The sequence below is a fragment of the Ischnura elegans genome, chromosome 10, assembly GCF_921293095.1.
Source record: "Ischnura elegans chromosome 10, ioIscEleg1.1, whole genome shotgun sequence".
Taxonomy (NCBI): Eukaryota; Metazoa; Arthropoda; class Insecta; order Odonata; family Coenagrionidae; genus Ischnura; species Ischnura elegans.
In genome coordinates, this window is record NC_060255.1 from 46,906,594 (window position 1) to 46,925,974 (window position 19,381).

Below are 19,381 nucleotides of genomic sequence, written 5' to 3' on the forward strand. Positions count from 1 at the left end.
TATTTATTTTGTCTTTATATATTTAAAACCAAGTGCATTATACAGTGGAACCCGATCTATCGTTCATGCATTGATCGTTTTCCCACATTCATCGTTCGCTGTTCCTGGTCCCAAATAAAGTTCCATAAAGGTCATGTAATTTTTTCCCGCAGCCGTCGTTCTCCGAAGTATCGTTTTCCCACATTGATTGTTTGGTCCCGTTGTATAATTACCCTGCATCCATCGTTTGACGAAAATGAGACGAAGTGTTTACAACATGTTGTTTGCCCTTCCGAAAAAACAAGTGAGTACTTTAAAAGATGGACTGAAAATAATTGAATATGAAGAAAAGTATCCGGGATAGAAGCGTGTAAAATATTGGAGAACACCTCGGGCTGTCCGCTTGCACATGATGGTAGGGGTGGGGGTAGAGCGAGCTACCAGGTGAAAACAAGAAGTGGGGTGAAGCCGAGGCTCAGGCAGGCGTGCCGCTGATGATTAACGCAACAATGTTCACGCTTTACACATGGCCTAAATTACATGAAAAATATATTTATGAGACAGGAACATTACAAATAATTCACTATTTTTGGCCTATATGATCCATCTCACAACCAATCACTTCGCCGGCGAAAGGGGTTGTTTTAGGCACTAAATTCACATTGCTCTCGTGAATATGTGTACTGGAAATGGAGTTTGATGGATTTTTACATCAGAGAGAAATCCATAATAGCAGGGTAAATGCCGAGTGGAGAGCAAACATTTTTAGTGAGGTGGCGTGTTCCTTTAGGATATTTGAAATAGATATTATTCGAATCAACTACATGACTGAAGTGTCTCGATAAAGTACTATAGTATTCCTGTAATTGGCTAAAATCTTCTTTGAATCCTTTGACAAATATCACAATTACGCACCAAAATCCTGCGTTTCCTGGGACATAGGTAACCTAGCCAAACATTCCCGCATCGATCGTTTTCCTGCATTCATCGTTTTTTTTCGCCCATAACCCTGAAAAACGATAGATCAAGGTTCCACTGTAATTATATGAAATTGATTTATTACATTCTATAAACAATTTTAATAAATATTTTCCGCGATATCAGAAAGATTGTGCAAGGGAAATTTGGTTACTGTGCGTTAATAACAATGTGCGCAAAAAACAATCTCTCTGCGAGGAGTTAAAAAAGGACTTCTGGTGTCCAGACAGAAGAAGGTCCTAAGGGTATTCGCATATTAAAGGATGCCATGGTATTTGGCATCCTGGCAAGAGCGCGGTTGGGTTGGGCCTTTAGTTGGCCCTGAATTTTCCAAACGCTGACGTCATAACAGATATCACTTTTCATTGCTGCGTTTACATTCACGGCGTATGTTGCGTACGTTAATTTTTAGTTAATATACGGCCGGTGATTGTCCTATTGTTGACTTATATACGGACCATGAATTTTACGGCATTGAGATCGTGAAAACCTGAAAAAAACCGTGAAAACTTGGAAGGAAAACCGTGAAAACCTGGAAAAAACCGTGAATTTCATTATTTAGGTAGAGTGGGAACCCTGTCTAGGAATTATATGCATGACTCGATAGTTGTCGCTAGTCTTTGCCACTAACAATTTTTAGGAGGAATGGGGTAGGAATTCTTCTCAGTGTATTCCCTGACATCACAGTCTAGCCGAGCAACCAAGAATTGCTATGTAAAAAGCAGCAAAGAAAATGGCATGAGAAAATGGGAGAAAACCGAAAAGTTTTTTTTACAATATATAACGTGAGAACGTGCAAAAAATTCGTCCAAAAATTTTATACCAGTGTATTGCAATAGTGAATGAAAAATTTGGTTTGATGGTTAATTAATGTTAAAAAATTCTGTGAAGTACATATCCAGGTTTCATTAAATCTTTGTATGAATCATAAATTGAGCGTGTTCCATGTAGAGTTAACTATGTATTATAATCACTGCTTAAGTGTTGTTGGAGGCATAAGCAACAAAAACATGTGTTTAGTTGATATTTGCGTATTTATTGGCATGATATTGTGATTTACAGGAGTTAAGCCTACACTCTCTGAACTTGAGAGGTTTGAAGAGGCTCCAGAAGGTGTTGAATTGGAACTACCTGCTGCAGGAACAAAAGGCTTAGGTTCGAAAGGTCTAGCAGGTCTTGCTGGTGGTCTGAAAGATGATGCTGCTCATAGCTTTTCAACAGGTGACAATGTAGAAGTGTGTGAAGGTGAATTGTTGAATCTTCAGGGAAAAATTTTGGCCATTGACGGTGCCAAAATTACTGTGATGCCTAAGCATGAGGATCTCAAGGTTAGTTCCTGTTGAAATAGATTTCTCTATTATGTGAATCTCTTTTTTCTTTGAATAGATCAATGATAATTACCTGGCACAGTTAAATACTGTGGGAAATGAAGAATTAACAATTATTTCGAGGTCCACTTCACTTGAGCTTCTGACATAATTGTCATTGTGTTGGTATTATTAATTTTTTTTTAGAATTACAATGCTGATAAGGTTTTTTTTGCGAAGCAAGTTCTCTTTTTGATGAATGGGTGCTATGGTTGCTAATGAGCTCTATTAAATTGTATTAGACTGAACTTAGTGGAAATTATTTGCATTCAGCTAGACCTATGCTCCAGTGGTAATCAGTCTTTGCCTTCCCACTGATGCTGAGTCTGCTCGATATAAAATTTTAATTTCATCAAATTTACTCAATTCTAGGATATATGCATTGTACTTAATCCCCTAGCATTTCTTTACTTAAAATAGCTCAATTTTTGGTCATTAGTGAGTTATTAGTGCCTCCGAGATCATTTTATGGTACATGATATAGTAAAGATACTTGTTGCTTGATGTTTTCACGCACCTCAAAAATATACTTACATGGTGCTCCATTGAATTCACAAATGGCACCCAGGTTTATTTTCAGCACCCTGTGGCAATATAAAAGCACCTTGGTAATGGCCTTGGGTGCAACAATCATCATTGGTTAAGTTGTTAAAACCATTGTACATGGAAAGTTAACAATTGCTTTAATTTTGACATGGATGGGAAGCTTCTGCTATCAATTATATATTAGCACAGTCTTAATTTAACCAATAAGAAGGGAATTTGCAGTTAATTGAGACTGGTTTTGTTCACTTCTTTATACTTATCAGGAACCCTTGGAATTCCAAGCATCAGAATTGAAAAAACACTTCAGAATGGGAGACCATGTTCGTGTCCTCTCTGGTCGCTATGAAGGTGATACAGGTCTCATTGTCCGTGTGGAAGAGAACAGAATTGTTCTGTTTTCCGATCTCACAATGCACGAGTTGGAAGTGCTGCCTAGAGACTTGCAGCTTTGCTCAGACATGGCCACTGGGGTTGATTCACTTGGACAGTTCCAGTGGGGTGATCTTGTTCAGCTTGAGTAAGTTTTAAGCCCTTGAGAAAATATATGGGAAATTTTGATGTTTCTTAAAAATGCACACAGGTTAAGAAAAGACTTCGCTAAAAAATTTGATAATGGTCAGAATTATTCAATAAGCTACTTAAGCATTTTTAAATGAAATTAAGCAGAATTAATTTATTAAAAGTCTATGTTAACCTGTTTCTTCATTATGATTTCAAGTATACATTTCCAAGCTCTGCTTTGCTACAGACTTAAGCTCAAATTTGCAATGATAATATTGTGGTAGTCTGTTAATGCAGTAGAAATTTGCTCTGTTTATTCCTGATTAATAAGTTATCCCATGCAATCAATATTTACCTGTATAATAAGGTATTAACTTAGGTGCCAATGTTCAACCTCCAGGGTAAGGTGAATTTACCCAGAGTGTCTTATCTGTTGGGTAAACCTAAGAAGTTTTTCTATCCACCTCTGCTTATACTTCCCCCCCCCCCCCCCCCCCCCTGGTGGTTTATTCACTTACCGAATATTTATAGCCATCCCTGGCATGATTTTTGGGAGATTGGAGTGTTTTGTAGTTCTAATTTTTAAATCCCAATGCACACAACATGGAAGGCAGAGAAGAACCTAGCCAAGTAGACGACAGCAAAGAGCAATGTTGTAGGTATAGGGTCGAGTTAACTCCAGGTGGTGCAGATTTGCAAGAGGTAGATGATCGGGAAACATTCTAGTCGACATCCGTTTCCGCCTTCTCTGCACCATCTTTCTTTGCTGTCAATTGATTTTTTTTCATCCTCTCTCCTTCAGATAAAGTGAGCCCTCAACATAGCAAGCATTTTCTGGGTATTAGCACAGATTAAACTGACCTTCTGCTGTGTTTTGACATATGTTGGTATTCCTATCTATTCCAGTATATAGTTTGTTAAGGGGGCCCTAGCATTTGAATTTCCCAATTGCTTTGGTTGGTTGAATTTTCTTTACGTGATTTTGCGCCGTGGTGATGGTCATTGAAAAAAATCGAAATTCGTGAAATTAAGCGAAAAGCATCTCCTCTAGGAAATCTGGTGAAAGACCCATCTTCGTCTCAAGGCACAGGTTTGACCTTTATTACTATTCTGAGTCAAGAAACCGATATGTACCTATGACGAGCGAAGCACAAACTGGTTAATAGAAAGGGTCTGCATCGCCTTCCACAACCGTGCTAGGGCGCCCCCTTAACTTGTAGGTACTGTGCTTCACATTCATCAGGTTTCATGCTCTGTAAGTCCTCAATGTAGAAACAAGATGCATTTTGAAACCTTGTTCATTAGTTGAAAAACTTAAGTGAGGCATCAATAAATGTACCGTATATCTCCGAATATAGTCCCCCCTTTTTTTCCAAAAATGGCCGCGGAAAAGTAAGGGGGGGGGACTATAATCGAGTGTAATCCAATTTAGCATACTAAAGGTGACCATAAAGTAATAAATAACGGCATAATGGCTAATGTTCTCGTAGTCTTTCTATTTGAGTATATTTATGAGGATTATAATCGGAGATATTAGTAAATACTGCCACGTTTTACCGGAAATTAAGACAATTTTTACCACAAATGTTGTACAGATACGATTATTCCGATTCAAATAGCATATCGAATTTGCGTTTTCACGGAATCCATCGGGTAGCCGCTAATTTTTCTTGGAAAAGTATTGTTAGAATAATTCAATCGACACTGATCACTTAATGACGCAAAACAGTAAATAATTAAAATGAAAACTAAACACACACTATCATTACATTAATCGAACACTAGAATTGAATCAATAGTATATGTACCCGTCGCTCATTTAATAGCTACACGATTTAAATAATTGCGAAAAATAAACAGATAAAGTGAACCTTTCGTGACGATTTAGCATTTCATTGCGTCCGTAGCTACTATACGTCCGTGCGGTTCGTGTTTACAACCAATGCCTTTACCGCCTTCACAGAACAAGAATGCGCAATAGGTGATGCATTTGTTTCTGAAAAGGCGCAATAATCGACGACTTTAAACCAGAAGCGCCGGCATTACTGCATTTGATCGAAATACAGCGACTCAGCATCGAAAGTGTAATCAATTTATTGAGGAATATCTTCAATTCGTCAGGGTAAATAGGATCGATAAATTACGTCGCATAACGTTTCGCAATTATTTCCGCGATATTTTCTTTATTAAAAATAATTTTACGTTCAACAGTGAGGTGATGGACCAAGTAGAAAGATGAGGATCAATCCTGCCGCAGATTAGAGGCCTTCAAAGACGGAGTTTCGATGCCAATTTAAAAATAGCCGTTGCAGAATACGCCGTAAATCATAGTATTTACAGCGCTAGCAAAGCGCTAATACATCGCGGAAGTCATTTCGGGGGTCTCGATGCGGCAGATGCAAAGAATTAGAGGAAAATATCGTCGAATTTGTGCGCAAATGCAGAGCAGAAGCTCTTTGTGTAACTTATGCAATGATTCGCGACGAGGCATTGAAAATTGATATAATTTTTTTTCAGTTTTAATGTTTGTTGGAAAAAGTTTATTTCTTAATTTTATTACTTTGATATTTGTAAGTCCTGTAGTTTAATTGTTTTGCTTAGCATGCATTTGATAGCAATATTTTTATAATATTTATAATTTATTTAACACAATTTTATTTAGATTTCCTAAATTCTTCAGGTCACTTGGATTTGTGATGACTTGATGGGTGTGTTACAAGCTGGATCTAAGGAAGTTTCAGGGCCAAATGCAATACTGTTTATGGGCTTTAAGTTAAAGCTTATATATTGACATTGTCTGTAGTCATTTGGAAATCAAAAATATTAATAATTTGTGAAGGTTTAAAAAATACAATAGCCTTGGATACTTAAAAAAATTTCTCATTTCTTCATTACATCTGGTTAAGGAACTATAAATTACTGATACATGCAATGGATCACAACATGTTTTAGGTATAGTTATTTTGTTGTGATGGAAAATATGTGAACAGATTTGTTCTTAATCTTCACAGAAAAAAATAGTTTTTATCGAATCTAGAATCTTAACTTGCTAACCACAGAAAAATTGCCTTCCTTTACATTTTAAAATTTTTCCCAAAACTGAGGTCTCAAAATTGGGGGGGGGGGGGACTATATTCGGGGGGGGACTATATTCGGAGATATACGGTAGTTATCCTGCCGCATGCAGCACTGTATCACAATTTTGTGTCAACTCACATTAGCACTGTGCATCCATCCTTCTCTTTTACAATGAAATAAATTTCAAACACAATATCTGGGCAACAGCCCATGACCGATTAACCCATGTGACTAATTGCCTAAATGCAACACATATTATAAATTATGAGTAATTAACACAAACTTTCAAAAATGTGAAATTTCCTCTGTACAAGTTTTTTGCTATGGAGAAAGTAAATACAAAATTCTCTGTCAAAGTTATTTGCGCTCATTGCCCTGTTTCATGCTGTTCTTATTTTTTGTCTTTACCTTTTGTAATAAACTCTGCTGTGCGTGTTTTCAATGTTTTCAATCTGTTTTCTTTAGTCCTCAGACTGTTGGAGTGATTGTGAGACTGGAAAGAGAATCATTTCATATCCTTAGTATGCATGGCAAAGTAGTGGAAGCCAAACCACAAGCTCTTCACAAAAGGAAAGAATCAAGGAATGCCGTGGCCTTGGACTCATGCCAAAACACTATTCAGAGGAGGGATATTGTCAAGGCAATTGATGGCCCCCATGCTGTGAGTACTTATGAAGCTCAATATCTATTGTAATATGTGTGGTCTATGTTATTTTCAATGACTTCAACCTTTAGGAAGAGGATTTTATTCAAATCATTTAATAAGCACTAGAATTATTAATACAAAACATAGAACTAATGGTAAAAAATTGTTTATAAGCAAAATACCTCGTAATACTAGCTTTGAAAAATGTTCTCTTACCTAATTCAAAGACTTTTGAGCCCACAGCAGATCAAATTTGGTCATCTGAAGTTAGATATTGATTGTGTTGGAGTGAGTAGGGTGGCTTTAGTGATAACTTTCATTCCATCTCTGTTCAAATCCCAGCTGAGGAGGTGATTTTCCATCAGATAGTGGGATCATTCACCAATTTTTTCTTACAGCTGGTTGTGATGGAGATTGAATAATAAAGTGACCCATGTTGTTCTGTTTTTTAATCAGTCACCTGCTATTAAATGTATTCATGACAATAAATCAGTGGCCCTAACCCTTTCCTTGAGAAGTTGATGGCATCACAAACTCATTCTGAGCAGTTTACTGTTACTGTTCCTCAGTTACTCCTCGGCCTTGAGCATAGGCCTCATGTTGTTGGTGGTTGATTATACTCAGGTGAGCAATTCCTTGCTCAATATTTGGTTCTCCCTAAATGAGCTAATGAAGGTAAACTTGAGTGACTTCATCAACCATGAAAAGTATCGAATAAAAATATGGCAAATTCCCCATTTGGCATTTTCTTGCTTTAAAGTTAAGAGAGAATGGCTGAATAGGGAAGGGATTTTTTGCCTTAACTTATCTTTCCCTTCTGTCTACTGAATTTTTTCAATGGATTGTGATTTTGGGTCTGAATGAAAGACCCCATCACTTCGATACTGTGTAGAGAACTCTTCATGTGTCAGATGAGATTTTGAGTGATGGTGCAGTTGATGCTTTTAAATAAGAGCAAGGAAATGTTGGTGCGAGGCCTCTCTTCTTCACTTAATTTCCTTATGATATAAGTTCCTATTTCCTCCAATTACCATGTCGTTATTTTATAACATTTGCAGCTTTACCTTATATAACCAGGAAATATGAAATCAAAATACACTCTGCACCACCGGGTATGTTAGTGTGTAATGTACAAAGTGAATATTTATTACGATGCTATATATTTAATATTAGCTAATTAAACCGGAAGTTGAGTAATGAAATCATATTATTTGGCTTTGTCTAATGGATTTGTGAAAAATATTTTCTCTGGAATGCTATTCTTTACCTTGCTGACATCTTGATAATGATGCGTTAGCATTGAAACCGGTCGAGAAAGAATAAAAAAGTTTGGAAAAATAGTACTGCTGTTTCAATTATCATTATCCATGTACTTCCGCAAAGTCAACTCTTCAACAATCAGTTTGCTTACATCTATTTTTCTCTTTCTCTAGGGTCGATATGGTGAAATCAAACATCTTTACAGGAGTTTTGCCTTCCTTCATTCACGTTTATATCTTGAAAATGGTGGAATCCTCGTTTGTAAGACAAGGCATTTGCAGCTTGCTGGAGGATCCAAGGTTTGTATTCTGGCGAGATTTTCTTTGCTTGCATGTTTATTTTTTGCATGTAGGTATATCACATGATTATGTTCAGTTAGCATTTAGTATGTATTCACCCTCAAAAATTAATAAGGAATCAATTTATGAACAAATGAACTAGGTTACTTCTCTCCTTTTTCCCATGAATGTCTTTTTCCGTGCTTTAGCTTTATAACCTCATCGTAGTACCATTGTCCAAATATTGAAATTCCTCCATACTTTCTACGAAAGCAAAGTTGAACTATGTTGTGGGACATATTAAGTCTGAGCCAACAGCTCTATAAACCTATTTTTTCCATTTGTTAAGCAGCTCAATGAATGAATGCCAACATTCTGTTGTTCATATGAACATCAAAATTTTGAAGTTGCCCCCATGGAGTGAAAAAATAGATAAGACAAAAGAACATACCAGTATTTAAGACAAAAAATAATAAGGAGAACCTTACATTACCAACAGTTATAGATAAACTAGTGTGTATTTTTTAAATGTTTGTTTACATGTAACATCATAATATAAAACTTAATTAGAGTAAAATAACCCTTCTTGCAACTGAAAAATAGATACACCTTTTGTTCATATGCAATTGCTGATAATGCCTGAAAACAGTTTTATACCAAATATAATATATGTAGCATAAAAATCGAAAATATATTAAAATGTGAATGTATCAGTGTATGATATGATTATTGCGGTATTACAATTCATTGGTAATTTGAGTGAGATAGCAAAATGTAAGGTGAGAAAAAACACATGTTCTGCCTGTGCCAGAATTTGAGGAATTCAAGGAATGATCGGTCTTATGATTTAGTGAAACTATAGCTAACGTATGGGGCGTATTAATTTTTTCCTTGCAGAACACAAATAATTCATCCATCACTGGGACTGCTGGTTTCATGTCTCCACGAATATCTTCTCCGATGCATCCAAGTGGTGGTGGGAGGGGAGGTGGGGGGGGAGGAGGAGGAGGTGGAGGAAGAGGACGAGGGAGGGGAATGGGGATGCGGAGGGATCAGGGACTCATTGGGCAGACTATCAAGATTACGGGAGGTCCATACAAAGGTAAGCAGGGTGCATACTGGTCACGACAGTCTTAGAAATACCATGGAAATAAAAATCAGGACTGGAAGTCGTAGCAATTGCGTGGAAATTAGGCTATGGTCAGAGAAACTTTTTTGCATTAAAATTGGAAATTATAGATAAAATTATTGGGAGATATTGCAACTTGAATTGCTTCACCATGGTGCTGCAAAAAACATTTAGCAAGTCACTCATTAAGTTTGTCATTCAAAGTTCTTATATGTACTTGCTTAGAATTAAGAAATTACTTTAAAACGTCATTGTAAATACATATATGCAAAATTTTAATGAGATTAGAACATTACTTCCTGTGCCAAATCGATTGTGAAATTGTGCAAAAAACATGCCCTGATTTGCCAGTATGGATCACCCTTGTGCCTGCTGATGTAGGTAGAGATTAGCCAATTCTTTAAATCAGCAATGCAAGTGAGCAATGTGTCTTTTCAGCAAGTTGCCGAATCAAACTGCCATTATATTCTCACAGTAGATATTCCTGTAGTCACCACAAGTGGGTACAAAGTTTTGTGCCTACATTCTGTGTTCATGCAATCATTTTATGTTAGTAAATATTATTGTCATTGGTCAAAGTGTGAAAATCAGTGGAGTTAAGAATGTGCCCTTTTTTCAGCGAATTGACTAGTGAAATTTCCTTCTTCACATTTCTTTCAGCATTCCTTCCATTATTAGGAATGCAATATTTTTTGGAATGCCTTTAATTTGAATCCTATCCTTGTATACATCATTGACAATTACCCTGGAAAAAGTAAATTCCTTAAGTTTTTTTAGTTGTTGATCCTTTTATTTGAGTGCTATTAAAAGTAAGAATGGGCTATAACACAGCCTGGTATGTACCAGAGTGTCAGCATAATGTTATTCAAAAAAATATTTCTTTGGTATCTGGAAATCTCAGGGAATTTTCAAGTGGGTAATTGTTGGACACCATGATTAGAGCATTTTACATTGAGTATGCAATTGAATTCCTGCCTTGATTGTAAATCATCTCTCAAGTTGTTATGAATATTACGTTGGAGTATACTGAGTGTCAAAATTGTTTCATGTTTATGTACTAATATTGTATTTTCATTTCAATTTCTATATTCGATCTACTGATGCTGACTGCTTGAAAATCCAGGGAACGTTGGAATTGTCAAGGATGCCACTGACTCAACTGCTCGAGTTGAATTGCATTGCACTTGTCAAACAATATCTGTTGATCGGTCTCACATTGCAAATGTTGGAGTGCCAAACAAGGTGAGTCTCTACAACCTTTCTTGGAAATCAAGGAAAAGTTGTTTTTTATTATTATTATTGGTGGCCAAATACAACATAATTTGTATTTTGCAGGAGGGGTCATACTCTACTTACAATCGCACTACTGGTTATGGAATTACCGGAATTGGTGGAAACACGCCTATGTATGGCGCCAAAACTCCTATGCATGGTTCGCAAACACCTATGTACGATGGTAAGTTCATTGTTTTCGTAATTGAATTGAATGGCAGATCATAGTGGTAAAATGTGTTGGTGATAATCTATACATGTTTGTCAATGAGTGCTTTGACAGTGTTATAATGGGTCAGGGAAATCAGTGTATTAAGGAAAAAATCATCATTAAATTATTGTACCAATTAAGGTAGGTTTGCATAGACTATTTACATACAAAGTATTGTGGCAGTCTCTCCTCCTACTATGGACTTCCTTCTTTGATTGACAAGGCCTACTCCCTTTCATTCTACCTGTGAAAAACCATTCTCTTCCTAGTTTACCTAACATTCTATCATCTAACACAACAATCCCTCCCAACTCAGTATTCACGAATCAACTGTCTCCTCTGTATTTCATCCAGAAGCTGCTTCTACTCACTTAATTCCAGCACACTGTCATTCCTCTCCATTCACCACCTTCGCTATTCTTCCGTATACCCACATCTTGAACGCCTCCAGTCTTTTTTTGTCCTCCATCCAAAGTATCCATGTTTCTGTACAGTAATTCACCACACTCCAGATCAGACTCTTCTCTATCCTTTTCTTAAAAGTATTATAAAACGATCCTCTGATAAGCTCCATCCTTGTCGATGAACATGTTCATGCCCCCTTTGCGGACATGATTCTTTGGGGGTTCAAAATTGGTCCAGAAAATCTGGGAAAAGTTAGGTAATCTCATCCATGGCGTCAAGGAATATTTATGCAATGAAGGGTGAATCAAAATCTTGGCTGGCTGAGATAGATGCTGTAAATTTGCATTGAGGTTAATTCCATTTAAAACTGTTGTTTTCATGTTTTTGGGAAATTAAGGTTCTGACATCATCTCATGGCATGGTATTGTCAATACTAAATTGCCAAATATCTATTCTGTATCTTACTTAGAAGAAAATTCATCTGCTATTCACTCGGCTTCACATGTTTCTCCAAGAGAAAATTTGATGGCAATTTATACAACTCCGAATACTCAAATAACATGTGAAAACTTTTATGTGTTTTGAATCATTGGTGAGGTCAATTGTGATTGCCTGAGTGGAGCAAACATTAAAAATAACCAAAAGGAGAGGGTGAAGTTGTCAGTGGAAATGATAGCTTTTGTTTGGGAAATGTCAGGGAATTTGATTTTGAGGATCTTATTAGAACCCTTTTTGATGCTTGTCACCATTCAAAATGTCAATGTTAATTTTACTTAATATGTACTTTGAGGGTGGCCTGTTTTAAAGGGGTGCCTTCATGCCAGGTACGCAATTTTTCAATAATTTCGAAAATCATTCAATTACATTCTACCAATGCTATGAGGTTGAATTTTATTCTATCTTAAAGTCAAATTCTTCTTTTAGAATAGGTAGGATCATATAATATTAAATAATCTGTTTTACTTATGAATAAATTTTAATATTCAATAGTGGGATATCTAATCTAAATCTTAATCTTTTAATGTAAATTTTAATCTTCCACGGTTATATTTGAAATGTGTATAGATGTACTATGATGTATTTAGCATAGTGTTAACATTTTTTTATTTTTTCTCTCGGCAGCTGGTTCAAGAACACCTCATTTTGGCAGCATGACTCCCTCTCACGATGGATCAAGGACTCCTGGCCAAGCTGGAGCATGGGATCCAACGGTCACGAATACACCTGCTCGGAGTGCCTCTGGAGGAGACTTTGACACATACTCAATGGATGACGATGGTGCATCTCCTTCTCCCGGATACAACCTTAGTTCGTATTATTTTGGTCTATTGATGGCTGTGGCATTAAGGAGATTCCACCGAGAAGCAAAGGAAATGTCATTTTCATGAAGATTTGAGAGTAAATTATAGCTGCGATCATGCTTCATTTGATAATCTCTTCTTATGAGTACCTTAATTCTTCAATTTTCCTTCCGTCCATCACTTTCCCAGCCACTTCCATCAAATGCTGCTATACTCTCCTTTTCCTACCTCACCCTTTTCTGTCCTTCTCCACCTCAAAATAATCGGTATTTCTTAAGTTATGAGTAATGAAATGGTCCCAAAAGACGTATAGAAAGCATTACGAAAAATCTTAGCAAAAATTACGTAGATAATTATCATGAATGTATTATCTATCTCTTTCTGTTATCTGCTTGAGGCTTCCTACTCATTTGAGATGGACTCACTATAAAATAATATTTTTGGATATTCCATTGATTAAAAGAATTTCAACTTCAGCTTTATTGACAATGCTGGTCTGAGTGTAGGGCAAATGTAGATTCCTACTAGATTACATAGTTTGTTTTTCAAGAAATTTATGTGATATTTGCTGTTTGCAATTCTAGCCAAGGAAAACACCACCTGATAGAGAATGCTCAAAATGGAGGAATTACTGTAGACTCTCATTAATATAAACAACCTTATTATAAATTTCTCGATATTACGAAGCAAAACGTAGGTCCCGATGAAAAGTCTTATCCAATCTATAGTAAAAGAAATGTTATTACAAAATTACGAACCTCAGCCCCAATCCTGACGGTTACAAAATGAACTTAATAACAAAGTTCCAGTAGCGGAATTTAAGTGGATATATACCGTATTTCTCCGAATATAGTCCCCCCCCCCCTAATTTTGAGGCTTGAGTTTCAGGAAAAAATTAAAAAAATAGGTTTGAATACAGTCCCCCCTTTACTTACCATGGGCATTTTTGGGAAAAAAGGGGGGACTATGTTCAGAGAAATACGGTACTACGCTACATTGCAATCATTGTGCTATATTTAGTGCTACTTTTTGAGTGTTAGGGTTGGCTCAAAGCTAATAAAGGCATTGAAATTTTCATATTGCTATTTCTGCAAAGGTTTCCGAGGCAATGTTCATGATGACTGCAGTTAACCAGGTTTTCGAGTCATATTTGTCTTTAGTGATTAAAGCTGTTGTCACTCGCCACAGACAAACATGGCTCGAGAACTTGGAGAACTGCAGTCATCATTTTCATATTGTGTTTGCCTTCATCTTTTTTTTTAGTATCAACCTTTATCGTCTAAGAAAATTAAACTTTTTTCACAGAATATTTTAGAAATGTTAGTTTTGAGTTGTTTAGTTATGATGGAATTTCCTTAATGCATAATGTCAGAAAAAGGGGAAAATGTCTGGAATTTCTTTAAGCTGGAAATAGGCTTTGAAAAAGTGTGAATTTACTGAGGTATAATCTTAGTTTTGGAGCACAAGAGATGGTAATCTGGCAAATTACTGAATTGAAACTTGGGATATAATGTGATGTATTTCCAGTGAAACCTTTTGCCATAAACTTTTGACAACTGGTCAATTTTGTAGGCAGCGGTATTCAATATGAATTACTCTAATGGATTATTATTATAAATAAAAAAAGGAAGTTATATTTTAAAGTGAAGATGCAGAATATGCTTTCAATTATTGTTAGATAACTTCAATGATATCTCATGGTATTAGCTTTTTCCTTTTTCTAAAAGTATAAAAATTTCAATCATTGATTCAAATTGACTAGAAGTCAATCCATATTATCCTCCAATTGTTGTACATGTTAAATTATAGTCCATTTTAAAATTTTATTGTCTTAAAAGTCCTTGAGACTGAATAAAAATCATTTCTACATATTGTTAGAATCTACGCAGTGATTCCTAAAAGACATGGACATTTACAGTACGTAAAATGACATCCAATATATATTTTTTTTTCAATTCAGTTTTTATATAGTTTGCTAACTCATTATAAATTTTTTGTAGGCACACCTGGCTATCAACCGGAAACTCCTCAAGGTCCATACACTCCTCAAACTCCAGGCACAATGTATGGCTCAGATCATTCTTACTCGCCATATCCTCCTTCTGGTTCGCCATCACCATCTGGCTATCAAGGTTTGTTGTGAATAAGCTTATTGTTTGCTTTGCAATGGTTTTTCAAATTTACAACTACAGTAGACTCCCATTATTATTGAGTTTGCAGGACTAAAAACAGGAATGTTCATTTAATACAAGTGAACTTTTCTTTAATAAAAGTGGCATTTTTTATCTAGTTTCCATCAAAGACTGCATAGTTTGTCACAACTTTTAGTGCTATAATCCTTTATTTTTGCTTGCTTCATAGATATTTGTTTACCTGTTAACTCGCGATCTTGAGGCTCATCGTAAAGGAAGGTCTTAATGAATTGATGAATGAGTAACTACAAATTTCCAAGCCTTTCATTTCATTGTAGAACAATCTATGTTACCAAAGTAAAGCCATCTAGCTGTGATATCGTCATGGGGATGGAATTGGTTCACTGCAAAAAAGTTTTGAAGAAATATACAAAACTAACTTATTCCCTCTTTCTATTCTAATCTCTGAATTATTAGCAATTTAATTTTATGAAAGATAGTTTTCCATGTTTCATTTTACACTTGTAATTTATAACTTTTTTCAACGGATTTTAAGGCACACCAAGTCCTTCTGCATATGTACCAACTCCAAGTCCAGGTGGGGGCTCAGGGACTGGTAGAGGAGATGGCAGTGGAAGCGGAGGTTATCAAACATCACCATCTCCTAGTGCTGCTTATGGTACACCATCACCTCTTGGCTACAGCCCAATGACTCCAGGAGCGAGTTCACCATATAATCCACAAACTCCCGGAGCTGGTACGGAATGATATTCAACTATCAAAGAAGCATATTTAGATGAGCCACCCTTGAATTGTTGGGATAAGCATTTTTATTGCAATGAATCAATTAACCAAACTTAACTCTTTTTTATTTGTGTGCTTGCTCAATAGGCTACTTTCAGTGGTGTAGCCATGGGGAGTGGGATGAAATGTGATGATTTTCCTTTTAGCAGATTACTATATCTAATGCAGGAGCACGCTACAAGCTGTGCATGGTCATATTCAGTGTATTTCCTCATCATCCTCCTTGTCCCCACTCCCTGAATTTTTGCTTACCCGACTCTTAACTATTGTTAGTGTTTATTTCAGTACTTTGCTGGCGGTCGATGCCTTGAGAATGATAGTTATCCATCAAAACCTAGGTGTTTGTAAGTTTCATCAAACTGTTGAAAATTACAAAAGTTTTTGTGTTCATGTATCATCATGATTAAAAAATTTCTCATGAGTCTATTGTTTAAATCTAATTGATAGTTGACAAGTCATGCCATGGTCAGATGTCAATTATATTCTTCTGCCAAATATTTATCTCTGTTAATCTTAAAGAAACTTGATTAAAATTATATTTTAAATAACAAAGAATGAAATGTGCTTTTGAAATGTTTTTTTTTGTTAGCTATGTTTAAAAAAAGTTATGTGCTTTGTTGGCTCTTTCTTTCATTTCACTCTCGAATGTAGGAATAACATAGAAGAGAGAGGCATATAGTTTTTGCTTTCTGATAAAGGTGTTTCAATCCAAGTTAGGATTAAAGATAAAGCGAGCCAATCAGACTGCCAGTCATTCAAAGCAACTAAAAATGTGCATAAGTTAGAATTATCAGGAAAATTACACACATAAGAATGGCAATGATTGTGATTTTGGTTGTGTATACATTCAATTTAAAAATTTTGCCTTTGCTCATTTTGCAGGTATGGAACAAGCCGCCTTGGTAGAATGGCATACAACAGATATCGAAGTGAGGATTAAAGATACTCATGATGATCCTGGGCTAACTGGCCAAACTGGAGTTATTAATGGAATATCTGTGAGTGCTTCAGCTGCCAAGTATACATAGTTTAATAAATCATAGCTATAATTATTCTAGATAAATACAGTTAATCTGGGATCAGGTTGGTGTTGTGGCTGGAGTATTGGCGTCACACCCTGTGAGCCTGAGTTCAAATCTTGTACGTGGCAGAGAATTATCAGAGACTTCCCAATAACTGCTTGAGTGTTGTGCAGAGGACATTTATGACAACTCTCCATCTGTCTAATGGGAAGTTAAACTCTGGTCCCCATGGTACCTTTCATTGACAGCAGGGTAATACCGATGCTGGGACTCTGAATGAATTTTTGAAAAAGATAGATCTAGCAGAAAATATTTTATTGCAATTTCTATGGCAAAATTTTCACTACTAAGGCCAGGTGCGCACTAGCACGACCACGACAGATCTCTGTCGCACACCTTCCGACCAGAGCACGACCACACCCATGATAGCAATCAGTTTGTGTGGTCGGGTCGGAGTGAAGTCGGAGTCAGTGCGCGCCGCGCCATAAGAATGGGTGTAATTTCTGGCCGCCACAACCGCTTAGTCGGGGCCGACCAAATGCAAAATTTTGGTCGGACGACTCGGGTCCGACCAACGAGTCGGACTTGGCCTAGTGCGCGTCGCTCCATTGGTTGCAATGCTAAAACTGGTCGTGGTCGCGCTAGTGTGCGCCTGCCCTAAGAAAACAGCCATAGTCATATTTCCCTCTCTCCATCCTCATATTCCTGACTGGTATGTAGTGTATAATGAATTATAGACTTTAACATTCTTTGATGAGTAAAGGTGGTTAATTCTTTCCAAGAAGCTAGGCATATTAAGGTGCTATTACTTATAATTTACAATTCTGATCTCGTAATCAGCAACAGGGATAAAATTATATGTTCCCTAATCATCATGTTATTTAAAAAAAATTAGTAAGCATTGTTGAATTTAATGGAAACATTAGTGTTTTTTCCAATTATTGCATTGAGTACAATTATGAAGTTGATGTGTAATTAAATAACAATAATGATGAGATTTTTGATAAAAACTTATAACATAGCTGTGCAACTCAAACTTGACTCAAAATTTGTGAGTTTCGGCCCAAGTATATTCCGGTTCTCACAGCTATGGTAATCACTGCTCATCCTTTCCATTTTAGTTGTTTTTCATTGCTGTCTTTTTGAGTTATGAAGGAAGAATTTTATTTTATGCTTTTGAAGGGGCTGTCTGGAAAAAGTGACTATTCAAGGAAGGTGTAGCTTGGAGGAAAATTTGTCGTATGATGCATTAGCAGAGATTTAACAAAATTTGTTTAAAATTGGGGATATGAAGTAGAGGAGCACAGAATAATTGTTCATTGTATGCTGTTTCAAATACAGCTTCCTAAACTTGTTGTTATATAATTGTGCAATATGTTTTTAGGTTATTTACTTAGTGAATTTCAATTTTCTCTACTGCAGGGTGGCAATTGTTCTGTCTTCTTACCTGAAGAAGACAGAGTTGTGAATATAGTGAGTGACCATCTGGAGCCTATAGTGCCCCAGAGAGGAGATCAGGTATGTGGTGCTTCTGTTCTTATTTTATTAGAATTTATAAATTTGTCCTTTAGAAAAAATTGTTATTGCATATAGTGCTAATCAGCTACCTCTTAAAAATGCTAAATAATCAACCTGATTTTTGAAATCATATAGGTTCTATTTCCTGTAGCATATTTTTAGGTGGTTGTCATTGAAAATCTGAGAAAAAAAATAATAAGCTGCATGCTAATGTGTTATTTTGTGGTAGGTCATTGATATTTATCCTCCCTCATCCTGTCACCCTACAGGTTAAAGTCATTATGGGCGAAGACAGGGAAGCTGTTGGTCAGCTTCTATCCATTGATAACCAGGAAGGAGTGGTAAAGTTGGCTCAGGATGAAGTGAAGATGTTGCAACTACGATTCCTTTGTAGAATGAAATCTTCGAGGGGAAGAGGGTCAAGTGCATCAGCTTCAGGAGATTAAATGTGATTACTCTCAACAGCCATTTCACTATATGTCCATTGAACTCTCCTTTTGTGCTGTGCTGTTTTTCTCATCGCTAGGGTTTGGTGGTAACTCTGGAATTTAAGACTAAATAGGCTCAAGTTATGTAAAGTGAAACCTGAATGGGAGTCTACTCCAGCCTCTTTACGTTATTGTGGTGTAGCTTTTTTTTATCAGACTATTTGTGAGAATTGTTGTGGAATATTATGTTAGTAATGTATTATTGAATCACACTCAATAAATGTAACTTCATCCAAATTTTGTTGTATTTTTGAAACTTAGAGAGGGTTGGCCTACCTTGTGGCATTAATCCACTGTTTTAAGTATTAGCCTTATATTAGAAGGAAGAAGCTAATGATGGTTGAAAATTATGTGTTACAGTTATAATCGATAAATAGCTTCATGTAAGCTAGCCGTGAGAGTACTGCAGAATATTTATGTCTTAATTTTGCTTTCATTTTTATCACACAAGTTCAGTAGCTCATGC

General features: G+C 36.2%; 1 protein-coding gene across 2 annotated transcripts in view; it reads left to right on the plus strand.

The window, feature by feature from the left end:
- Nucleotides 1–19,152, plus strand: part of LOC124166598 (transcription elongation factor SPT5) — a 35,276-nt gene extending 16,124 nt beyond the window's left edge. Inside the window, exons 10-22 of one of the 2 annotated variants that reach the window (XM_046544188.1) lie at nucleotides 2,020–2,285; nucleotides 3,134–3,387; nucleotides 6,915–7,110; nucleotides 8,529–8,654; nucleotides 9,531–9,735; nucleotides 10,886–11,004; nucleotides 11,098–11,218; nucleotides 12,773–12,958; nucleotides 14,952–15,083; nucleotides 15,640–15,840; nucleotides 16,770–16,885; nucleotides 18,332–18,427; nucleotides 18,697–19,152. In XM_046544188.1, coding sequence (XP_046400144.1) covers nucleotides 2,020–2,285; nucleotides 3,134–3,387; nucleotides 6,915–7,110; nucleotides 8,529–8,654; nucleotides 9,531–9,735; nucleotides 10,886–11,004; nucleotides 11,098–11,218; nucleotides 12,773–12,958; nucleotides 14,952–15,083; nucleotides 15,640–15,840; nucleotides 16,770–16,885; nucleotides 18,332–18,427; nucleotides 18,697–18,873 — 2,195 coding nt within the window. In that variant the 3' untranslated portion in view covers nucleotides 18,874–19,152. The remainder of the gene's footprint in view (nucleotides 1–2,019; nucleotides 2,286–3,133; nucleotides 3,388–6,914; nucleotides 7,111–8,528; nucleotides 8,655–9,530; nucleotides 9,736–10,885; nucleotides 11,005–11,097; nucleotides 11,219–12,772; nucleotides 12,959–14,951; nucleotides 15,084–15,639; nucleotides 15,841–16,769; nucleotides 16,886–18,331; nucleotides 18,428–18,696) is intronic. The other variant, XM_046544190.1, reaches the window with a different exon arrangement.
- Nucleotides 19,153–19,381: the final 229 nt, after the last annotated feature.